General features: G+C 39.2%; 1 protein-coding gene across 1 annotated transcript in view; it reads right to left on the bottom strand.

Moving 5' to 3' along the window:
- Positions 1–1478: 1478 nt before the first annotated feature.
- Positions 1479–11893, bottom strand: part of LOC110154620 (membrane-associated guanylate kinase, WW and PDZ domain-containing protein 3-like) — a 164266-nt gene continuing 153851 nt past the window's right edge. The window contains exons 11-20 of the mRNA XM_055160349.1: positions 10513–10544; positions 9026–9191; positions 8858–8952; positions 8176–8383; positions 6987–7169; positions 5358–5543; positions 4940–5015; positions 4235–4331; positions 3246–3394; positions 1479–1587 (exon numbers count right to left, since the gene is read on the bottom strand). Of these exons, the coding sequence (XP_055016324.1) occupies positions 1479–1587; positions 3246–3394; positions 4235–4331; positions 4940–5015; positions 5358–5543; positions 6987–7169; positions 8176–8383; positions 8858–8952; positions 9026–9191; positions 10513–10544 (1301 nt within the window). The remainder of the gene's footprint in view (positions 1588–3245; positions 3395–4234; positions 4332–4939; positions 5016–5357; positions 5544–6986; positions 7170–8175; positions 8384–8857; positions 8953–9025; positions 9192–10512; positions 10545–11893) is intronic.

The raw sequence follows: 11893 nt of genomic DNA, 5'->3' as shown, positions 1-11893 counted from the left end.
TATATATGTGTGTGTGTGTGTATATATATATATATATATGTGTGTGTGTATATATATATATATATATATATATATATATATATATATATATATATATATATATATATAGCCTATATTGTTAAGTGTTATGAGATATGCGTCTTTACTCCTATGTGCAGTGTTTATAGTGACGTGTGGCGTGAGCGTGAGTGAGTGACTGCGTGCGCGCCCCCGAGGCACGCGCTTTTTGAATGGGCCCGCGGAGCGCACAGGTGTCTATGTTTTACTGTATGTGAAAAGAACGGTCAGAAGGCGACCGAAGCGAGTCAAACAATTACCCTGTTATTTAGTGCATCACGGCAAATAAAGCCACGATTCTTGAGCAACGAACTGGCGCGTTTACTGAGCCCACGCACTCACGGTGAGGCTAGGAACAGGGAGTTAAACCCTGAGCAACGAGCGGCGTTTTGTTACGGACAATTAAGAATGCGAACATGCAGATTGAGCGAATTAGGGAATGAATGAGCAATAGAGTTTGCATTTTTATCGAGGCTTCTTAGTTTGTCTGCTATATGATTGTTCTAAAATCTAAAATCAACGGGCGGTTGGCGGGCGAGTTCGGTTTTGAAAATTGGTCAAAACCTTGGGTGCAAATGGACAGCGGGCGGATGATGAGGTTTGTGTCGCGGTCACGGATGAAAAAACAGCCCATCCGCACATCTCTACTGCGCCCTCACAGAGGCAAACAGAGTTTGGATACACCGTGTGAACGTTTATTGGCAGTATTAGGCGGCAGTAGCTCAGTTGGTAGAACATTCACCCACTGATCTGAAGGTTGGCGGTTCGAATCCAGCTCTCAACATAAACATCACAGGTTGGCTGGTGTGATTCCAGCTCCCACAGATGAATGCTGCCTTGGGCAAGACACTTAACCCACCTTGCCCACAGTGTCTGCGTACACTGGTGTGTGAATGGGTGAGTGGTTCCTTGTTGTAAAGCGCTTTGACCACCTTGAAGGTGGAAAAGTGTTATTTACCAATAACAGCGCATGATATGTGTCTGACGTATTGTATTACATGCTACATTTGTGTTCTACCTGCCAAAGTGCTCATCCCCTGGCCGCAGATCCACGTATACCTCCCTCGCTCCTTTCGCTCTCACGGGGAGGGCATCTGAATCTCTTGCACGTGTTCAGAGCGCCCTCCTTTTAGGAGTGCATGATCTATGTGCGTAAATAGGTCCAGTCCCCACGCACATATAAGCATAATTAAAAATATAAAGCAATGAAACAGCGAGAAAACAATTTGGCAATATTTGCAAAGATGCACTGTCTAAATATTATGACGTCATTTTGTCTTTTTCTAATTTAAACTAAGAGATCAGTCGTTGCAATTACTTTTTTTTTGTGTGTGTGTATGTTTATTTTAAGCTCCCCATCTCTCTGTCCACCACTTGTCTTGGTCAAACCTGCTGATTATCAGCTCATGTTTAGAGAAATCTCATTCACGAGTCACTTTGCATGGTCCTTCTATGGCGAAGTGGAGGTGTGGAGAGGGCGTGACGGGTTCATGTGCGCAGATACTAGCTGCAGGTAGCTGCAGAGGGGATCTATAAAGCACAGACTGCGTGATGGAAAACGCACAGAGGGTTTTCTAAATCTGGAGTTTGTGTGGCGCACGCCTCTGGTGACCACTAGACACTAGCTTTGAGGTACTTCTTACTACTAATAAGAAAGAAATAATATTCTGATATGATGACAATGTTGATGCCTTTTTTTTTTTTTTTATCTTATAAACTATACATTTTCGGAAGGCACTGGGGCAATCCTACGTCATGGTGAGGGTCCCTGGTCACTATGGGCACTTCACTTTGCGTCAGTTCACTTCCTGGCCACTAGTAGCACTGCGTTGCAAATTGTGATACTAATAGGCCCTTCGCATGCTTCTGGCACTTGGGCCTTTCATGGGAGGAAGTCAGCCCTCATAGTGTTGCCCAGGACTTTACCTCATAATCAGGAATACAAAAATCTTTTACGTCATTGTTTTTCTAAAGGGATATTAAAAATAACCACTCAAAAAATGTTAATGCTAACCCTAATATATTGTTTCACCTTTTTCCATTTAAACATTTTACGTTAAATTAGATAATATAAAGAGAGCATTCGTAAATTATAAATTACAAATGCAAACAATTAAAATTTGTGATTATGTTGTGCCGAAAAGATACTGTGCTCAAAGATAATGTTCACTTATGTTTTAAAAATATTCACATCTACAATATCTGCATATGAATATTTTATGTTGTATTTTCAGTTTTAATGGCTGGTGTACAGAAAGCTTTAATAGGCGGCATAAATAAATGAATAAACACATTTTTTTACAACCTTATTGTAACTAAGTGCTATTTAAATACAGTCCATTAGCTCAGCCCTTTATGACTCTTTGAACAAGTTAGCACCAGAATCCATTTATATTTTATATTTTTATAGTGGCTAAAGGACTGCTGTAAATGTCTGGTGTTTCTGAATCAAAACAGTAGATGCAGAATACATAGTTTTCTGACCCGAATAGAGCACATTCAGCATACCATTTATTGGGCATTCTTTATGGGTAATCCTTCTTGGAGCTGTGAGCTTCACTATAATGATTTTCTTCTTTCAATGGCCTCTGGGGGGCAAACATAACACTCTACAGTAGATTCTCACTGGTGCTGTAACATACTTTAATCTTCTGCCTCCTACGACTATTATGAGCTGAGATTATTACAAGTGTCTTTAAACACCATAATACTTAGACCACCTGTTAAATAGAGCATACAAGTAAATGTGTATGCATCTTCATAGGCTATGGACCAGACGCACACTTCACAACTATTAGCATACTGCAGAGGTGGCATATATTAGCATACTAATTAGATTAAAAAGTTAGTTACTTCAAAAAGACCAGATGGAAGTAAAACAAGAAATAAAATGTTACATACATACATATATACATACAAGATTCAAAACTTTTAAACATTTATTTTCATGTTCTCTAGTTGGCCTTGACTATACAGACAAAGTAAACAAAAGCACTCAGTGAGATCTTAAGAACTTAAAAGAGCTCACATGCCATCACAATGCCCAATGAAGACTGCATGCATACAGAGTAAAGTCCTGGGTTAAACCTTATACGTCTGGCAGAGGCATGGAAAACCCAAAAGCCACCGTAATGCAACATTAGAGTGATAAATAACATAATCATAAAAGTAAAACAGAAAAACTTAACTTGTCACTTACATGGATTCTTCCGTCCATCTGAGCAGGTCCATCCTCAGCCAGCCTCAAAATGTACAGCCCCATGTTGTACTCGGTCCCTCCTCTGAGACTGAAGCCAAAACCCCGGGGACCCCGCTCCAGCTCAATGGTCAGACAGCCCTGCACACAAGAGACACTGCTTATATGGGGTACAGACTGTGAACTGTCAGTCTGAACTGTGTTTTGTAACTTCATTATCAAGGAATGGGATAACCTGAATTCATGATATGTGATAAGAAGTTTTATAATAATCATATCACTCAGGTCCTCATTGTTTTGATCTTCCAATGCAAGTCATTATCATTTAAAACTGAGTCCTAGTCACAAGTCCAGTCCATTTAAAACAAGTTTTCTTATAATCACATCAGCTGTGTTGTCTCAGTGGACCCTTCTTTCAATTTGCATAGCTTTCAACTAACTTTGAACATGAAATAATCCTTTAAAAACATGTTCTATCTGCCAATATAAAGAAGTCTGCAGTATAAAGACTTGAGATCTGTCACTAGTCAAATCCAAGTCTTTGGTCCATGAATCCGAGTCCTCTTGCCTGAACAGGAAAGTCGAGTCATGAGTCCCTGCCCTCACAAATTTACAAGTCAGAGTCAAGTTCCAAGTCATCAGTCATTATCGCAAAAGAAAACTGAATTCTGTGAAGTGGACTTTTGAGACGGGACCCACTGATACAGCTGAGGTATTATACAGACATTATATTTATCTCCCTCAACAACTCTTTCAACAGCACTTAAGCACTTAATTAAGGTAGCATAGTTGGACCAGATGGAAAAAGAGGTTTGATGACATCTATCCTCGTTTTCTTATTCACCAATAGTTGAAACCACGCAGTGAAGATTGTATTAGATTAGACTATTATATCTTATTATTCTATTCATCGGCGAGTATTGTGTGACCTGCACCTACTTGCCACGGTAACATGTACATAGAATGGGATGATGTAGTTACCTGGTTTGGACCCGTAACACACAATGCCCCCTGTTCTCCGGCTTTCTGATCCGACCAGGTGAGGCTGTCGATTTTGTCTTCCAAGTCCAAGGTTGAACTGGAAACAAATAAAACAAATTGCCTTATGTTCTTATGATGTTTTTTAATAACACACAAGACGCTGCTGGCCATGAAGCAAAAACAATAAGTGTTATACTAGGAATGTGCAAGGGGGGAGGTGGGCGGTTTACTGCCAGAAGAATTAGAACATTGCATTTTCTGTTCTATTATTTTCTCATTTATTGCTTTCCTATGCCTTCCCCACGTAATCGCTGACAATTTGGAGCATCAACTCAAAGCACTAACAAGGGACACAAAACTAAGTAAACAAACACATCAGTCAAAAAGACAGAAAAAAAAAAAACAAAAAAAACCACAACAATAGTAATAGTAATAATAATAGTTTGAAGAAACATTAAGTGGTTTAGACATTAAATCCATGTGTGTGATTGCATCCTCTTCACAGTTGGATTTAGCTCAGACTTCACCCCACTCACAGGAACAGGCTTGGTGTTGTAAAGAAGTATTTGGCTTTCTGACAACTTTTAAGAGCAAATGTCATCAACTTTTCAATAACACTACAGAAGTGTAAATGAACTTTTATTTACCCTATAACAAACAAGATCACACCACATGCATAACGGCATGCTTAACAATGATACTAACCCATGGAGCATGCTTCTGTGCTGAAGTGCTGGACTCTGTTTGGCTGAGCTGGCTCCTGATGGAGGTCCTTTATATTCTGAAAGTCAAAGCACATCTATAAGGTCTTGCTAGTAGGATGAAAAAAGTTCAATAATACATACATCTTATAATGGTTAATTTCCAACTCTAAAATGTAATTTTTATTACCTGTAACTTGTCTCCATAATAGATATATTTAATACCCTACACTGGAACATTCTAGGCAAAGCAATACAACCTCCATGGACAAAAGCAGCTGGCAGACTCTTCACCAGTAAAATTACATAGTGCACAAACTGTAAAGGTGCATTCCTCACACGTGTTTATTAATAGAACCATTTTTATAAGACTTATTTGTATAGTAAAAAAGTATATGTGACTACTGTGGTCTGCTCCTCACCATCTTCTGGTATGACAGTGAGGGTGACCACATGCCCCGCCTCCTTGATGAGCTGGACGATGTCGCTGTGTGAGAGCTCGATGATGGAGCGGCCATTCACCGCAGAGATCCGGTCCCCCACATGGAGCAGGCCACAGCGGTCAGTGGGGCTGCCCTCGATTATACGCCCAATCTTGTGTGGTATGACTGGAAAATAAGAAGAGACAGGAATCAATAGGTTAAGCCAGGCCTTGGACACAAAAAGAAATGGACCATATAAATAACAAAGCAGTGTTATATTCATTTGTATTGGTAAATTATGCAGGATGTGAGATCAGATGATTGCACTAAAACAAATATAAACCTTGAAAGTTGCTGATTTTTTTAAACCAGGTATAAAGTGCAATCAGCAGAGACAAGAGTATATTGTACAGTGCACTGGACAACATAAAGTGAGCATTTATAAATAATGACTGCTAAATATAACATGTTCACTGAATGGATGGAAATGGAAGAAACATATAGCAATTTAATTACAACTTGTACTTGTGCGATTGACATGCATATTTACAACATAATAATTGATTAACTCCTATGCCTAGGTGCAACAGCACATGCCTAAATGAATGGCATATACTGTATTTCAAGCAGCATGAGACACAACAATCACAGTGTATTTCACTTTTAGTATAGCAGATAAATACAGCACTTAAAATCATTACAAAAAAGGTTTGTAATATTTAGATACATACAGTGTGAACATGCAAAATTACACCTGGGTTGAATCAAACCATTGTACTGGGTAGAGAGTTCTAGCCACCCACTGTATTCTTCATACCAGAGCAAATGCTGCTATTACTACTGATATAATGACTATAATTTTGCAGTAGCAAAAATAGATTAATGGGACCACCACAACTACAAAATCAAGTTTGTGGGAGAAAATAGCAGGACAACATGCAATCGGTTTAATTACTCAATCAGGTTCAGTTGGCCTTTGACAACAGTTAATAGGGCTACAGTAGAGATAGATCCATCTATTGTTTGGCCGATATATCAGATTGATATTTACACTTTTTCATGCATTGGCTATCGGCTTTAAATCTATATTTTATTCTATTGCCCTGATCCAGTACTGGTATCAGACATCACTGATGCTGAAAGATTTGCTGGATTGGATATTGGCTTCCAAATGCTGGTTCTGACGACATCCTGGCTGAACGTATAATGTAATGTAATAAGACTTTTTACTGGTGGTAGTTGGCCTAGAAAGTCTCAGAATGTTTTAACTTCTGTTTACATAAATTAGTACAATAGTTACTTGAAGGATAAGTAACAGCTACATAACACATTTGGATCAGTTTTCTTATTGTATCTTATTTTATTTTTATTTTACAGAAATTAATGCCAATTTCAGTCTCTGTGCTAGTATCGGTTGAAATTGGGTATTGACACATACTTAAAGCGATAGTATCATTACCGGTACTGGAAGTGAAAAAGTTGGATCATGCATTGCTAAAAATGTTTAAAACTGGCCTTACATGGCTGCTCTGGGTTCTATAATACCATTATCAACATTGGTCAACTACAGTCTGACATTGGTCATTCTGTGCTTATTAGTATGAATAATAGTATGTTTGTGTGTCTCACCTCCATGTGGCGGTTTGCTCTTGGACGTGAGGATGACAAAGCCAAAGCCCTCGGACTCTTTGCGGTGTAGTGTTATGTCAAAGGACTCATGGTCGATGGCGTTGGGCATGGGCAGGTGAGGTAGTTTGGGAGAACCATTGACCAGGACTGGAGTCATCTCCCTCATCTCCTCCTCAGTGGCATCTAGAAACAAAGGAATGTTTATTTCTTTCATCTATGTGTATGTATGTGCATGGGTGCGTGAGTGAGCACATTGTTAAAGCCTTCAATATGGTCCCAAATCTGTGTGTTTATTCAAAGCAAAGACACAAACAGACGGCCATTCAGATCTGATGCAACAACTGAGGCTTTGCTACTCATTTGTCCTGCCTCAAGAAAATAATGTTCAGACAGGATATTTTTCAGAGTCAAATTAGTTCATTTTTCACCGCTCCACTCCATTGCAGTTGCAATTTTGTTTTCTCAAAATACCCAGGTCATTTTATCAGCTTAATTGTTTGGGAAATTGGTAGATAAAGAAATATTGCTTGCAAATCTCATGGTAAATGGACACATTTTGATCTAGTGCTTTTCCATTTTCAAGGCACTCAAGGCGCTTTACATGAAGAAACCACTGACTCATTCACACACACACACATTCATGCACCAGTGTATGCAGACACTTGGGGCAAGTTGGGTTAGGCTTTATTTGTGTGAGCTGGAATTGCACCACCAACCTGTCAATCAGTGGATCAGACTGCTCTAACAATGATGCTTAATGTCAAATGCGGAATTCAAAGCGCCAACCTGTGGATCAGTGGACAAACACCTAGCCTGCTGCCTGCTACAATGGTAAATCATGTGATAAAAACTACTTAAGATGTGCCATGTAGTTTTCTAGCAGAGGGTTTGCTAGCTGTTAGATGTTATAGCTTTTTCTGGAATGTGGTGCCTCCAGGCCAAATTACATGTCAGGTCTGTGGAGATGTGGAGAGGCAACCTCCCTCTGAGTAAGAATGCAGGTTTTTCACCTTATTTTTGGCAATAAAAAATACATGTAATTGAATAAATGCAAGATACTGTATGTTTAATGCCATACTGTGGAACACTTGAGGTTAAGACATCACCATGGAGACGAGCACTTGGTGTACCCTCCACCAGATTAAAAAGCTAAACCAACTAATGAGTCCTGTCCTGCCTTCCTCCTCACCTCTGTAGATGACCTTCCTGCGTACGGTCAGCAGCACGTGTCCATTGCGAGCGGCGTTGGTCATCAGATCCAGGACCTGTTTGTGCGATCGTCCCTTCACCATGACGCCATCAATACCTATGAGCTCATCGCCCGCTCTCAGGCGCCCGTCCTTCTCTGCGGCTCCATTTGGGACAATGGCTCCAATGTAAACCTGGGGAAACACATTCTACACAACACAAACACAGAGGATTTAGTTCAATCATAGGATAAATACAGAGGTCAAAATATGAATGACTGAGGCAACAACACAATATAAAATATAATTCATGATTACTTAATTGTAGCTTTGTTTATCTTAGCAGCTGCCAGAAAATGGGCAAATGTATTCATACAGATATGTGTAATGATATTCCTTCAGATTCACTGTACGCCTTGTGAAACACTCCCACATTGTGCTGTTCATTACTTTGAAGAAGACTTGTTAGAGACAGAAGATGTTGGTGTGTTCTTATCTTGGATCGCCTTGGATATTACTGAGGCTTTTTAACTGCACAATTGTCAAGGCTCTGGAGTTTTGGTGTCTGGCTACACATGATCCATATTTTTCCTCAAACAACTGTGTCCTTTTACATGTTTCCTTTTCAATATAATTTAGTGACATGTGCATTGCTTCCTGGCCCTTGCATTTTTTAGAACTTACCGGCTGTTGAGGACCCTCTCCTCCAAGAACTCGAAAGCCAAAGCCAGTCTCAATATCTCTTTTTAGAAAAACATCTATGTCTTTGGTGTGAGGTTCTGTGAACATATAGATACATATAATAACCTGGTTATAACATTCTATGTACAATAGGCTGATGTATCGGCTTACGTCTGCTGTCCAACAGGGCTTTAGACTTGAGGTACGTCTCTTGGGCGTCCCGTTTTGGGGAGTCTATGGAGCGGAGGGTGCTTGTGTTGGAGTGGTACTGTAAGGCCTGAGGGGCAGAGTCTACCACACTGTCCAGAGTCTCTGTGCTGGCCGTCATCTCCTGTCTCTGTGAAGCAAAACAAACACATACAACTTATTTTATGTGTGTTCCCCCCATGGATTTAAAAATATGAAAAATTAGGACTGTTGTCATAGCGATAAACAAACATGAAATATTATATCTTTTGAATGGGGAAAAAAGTCCTCAAAATATTGTATAACAAGAAGCTGAAACCCATGAATATGGAACAGGCATGTCCAAACTATGGCCCGGGGGCCAAATGCGGCCCTCAGACAAATTTTTCTTGGCCCTCAGACTTCCAGGTAAATTTACCCAAATTACCTTGTATCAATTAAAAAATACTTTTTTACTGCAAGTTTTTTGAAAATCTACTTTGATAAAGCTAATATTTAATATTTAGACTGTGGTTTTAAGGATCTTAGCGTGAATAAAGACTGATGGCTCATTCTAACGTGTTAAACATGCACATGTTTGAATTATTCACTGTACTGAGCACCAGTCTACAGCCCTTGATCGGCCCTCTGCTTCATCTGTGTTTAGATATGTGGCCCTTGATGAAAAAAGTTTGGACACCCCTGATATGGAAGATGTACTGCAATAATGCAATGTGCTTCTTTATTAAAAGAATAGAACTTAAGTGAATCTAATTAATTTAAGGAATACGTTCATGTTTACACATACTATCAACAACTATTACTGCTACTACAACTTTTTTCAAAGTACTAGTACGGCAAACTTTATGCATTTAGAAAGTTATTCAAAAATGTGATTTAATAAACTTGTTGAGTTTGCGCTATTGTTTGGTTCACAGATCAAACATTAGAAACTCTCTGCCTCTTCAGCTCATTATCTCAAACAAGTAACTGCAGAAATAAAGAAGATAGATGAGTGAAATAAGAAAGGTCATTTTACTGTGACTGTGTTCATTTGGCACACCCCATATTGTCTGGAGAGCTAAGTGATGGGATTTAGCCAGACAATTTAAAATCCATGGGAAACCAAAAGATTTCCCTTTTGGCTGTGACAGGCCTATTCAGAATGAAAGGGCAACTTCTTTATCTTAAACTGTTGCATTAATAATAGCACCATATCTTAAGAGGCTCATCCACGCTTCATTACCATGGCAATCCCCTGACAATAGCCCCAAGTATACCGATACTGAATGAAAGTAATTAAGAGCGTTTTTCAGTGCAAACAATGGGGAGGAACCAGAAACATAATCAATATTCAAATGTATTGCTATCATTTAATTTGCAACAGAGGCTAGTTAAGCTGAAGGACACAAAGCTCTACAATTAGACTCCAAGCACTAGTCCCAATAGGCCATGCATATTAGAGAAATAAGAAGAAATAGAGTTATACTTACTGGCTTTAGACTCTTCACAGGCGAGGTCTGACCTACAGGGGAAAAAAAACATTGAAGGCAATATGTTCAAAATAGATAATGCAAAGAAATACGTTAGTCATTGTATCATTGTCCAGCAGGTGGCACTGCTTCTCTGACAATCATAAAAGAGAGCAGAGAGAGGCAAGGGGAGTCTATAAGGAAACCTACAACCTTGTGCAATTAAAGTTACATAGAAAATATAAAGGTATTTCATGTGGTAGAGTGGTATGGAAGCCCTCAACATGAAAGCCCATTAGAAAGTCATGCATATAATTCAATGAGCGATGATTCCCTTGCTACTTGCTTTTCACTGTATAATACACCCACATGTTCCATCTTCCGAGTGCTCAGATTGTTCCCCACAGATCATCTTTCTCTCCCCTCACTAGCACTTACTCCCTTACCCCCTCCAGCATTAACTAGATTAACAAATAGTCGTCTGGCATCCTACGGGGCGAGGAACTAACACTTGGACTGATGAGGGGTTAATGGACCTTGAAGTATAAAGGGGAATTTACAGCTCTTTTCCATTTCACTGTCTAAAGCTTCACTATGGAACTTCTCAAGGCATGGAAGGGAAACAGTAGACACACCTGTGTATAACTTAAGGTATATAACATCATTTGACACTATTTTGATCACTTTCTTATTTCTAGCACCAACATTATCTCAGTCCAGTGACGCTGTCCACTCATACAGTAAATTCACATAAATATTTCTTCCGTGCCAGTGGGTGTGCTCTAATGAGGGCTGGCATTAGCAGTTCAGGACTAGGGAGGTGTGAGGTCATGCATCACATCAGATGGTGGTGCTGCAGTGTTAAAGAAAGGAACAAAATAATAATAATAAAAAAAAATTGTTAGGTGGGTCCTCAAAATGCATGATAATGTGGTTAGTTTGAGGGAGTTGAGAGAAGGATGGAGTAAGAAAAGACTAAGAGAAACAGAAATATTATGCAGAAACCTTTAATTATACAAAAGCAGAATAAGTCAAAGGTGGAAAACTGGTGTTAAGCCAAAGGGATAACTTTTGAAACTTGAAATCTTTTTTCATGTTTCAGAGCTTCAACCTGAACTTATCTCATACATGTGACTTGACCCAGACATTGATTTGAAATTGTATTGTGTTCAGTATTTACTCACATTATTGCTATTGTGTTATCATTAAAAAGAAGCAATGCATGGCTTAAAAAATTGAGTTTCAGTCTTCTTCTCCACTCCAACTCATTTTGCCTCAGACCCTGCATCGTACAATATTAAGTGGACTTGCATCCACTGATTATAACACTGTGTTTCTTGAAGCAGGTAGTAATATATGAGTTCTTACAAGCTTATAGTTGTGTCTAAGATTATATGTATAC

This window comes from Boleophthalmus pectinirostris, unplaced genomic scaffold (genome assembly GCF_026225935.1).
Source record: "Boleophthalmus pectinirostris isolate CB_2022bp ecotype Guang Dong unplaced genomic scaffold, ASM2622593v1 HiC_scaffold_3, whole genome shotgun sequence".
NCBI lineage: Eukaryota > Metazoa > Chordata > Actinopteri > Gobiiformes > Gobiidae > Boleophthalmus > Boleophthalmus pectinirostris.
The sequence above is the reverse complement of the archived record's forward strand: the minus strand, read 5'-3'. Positions and strand labels throughout refer to the sequence as shown.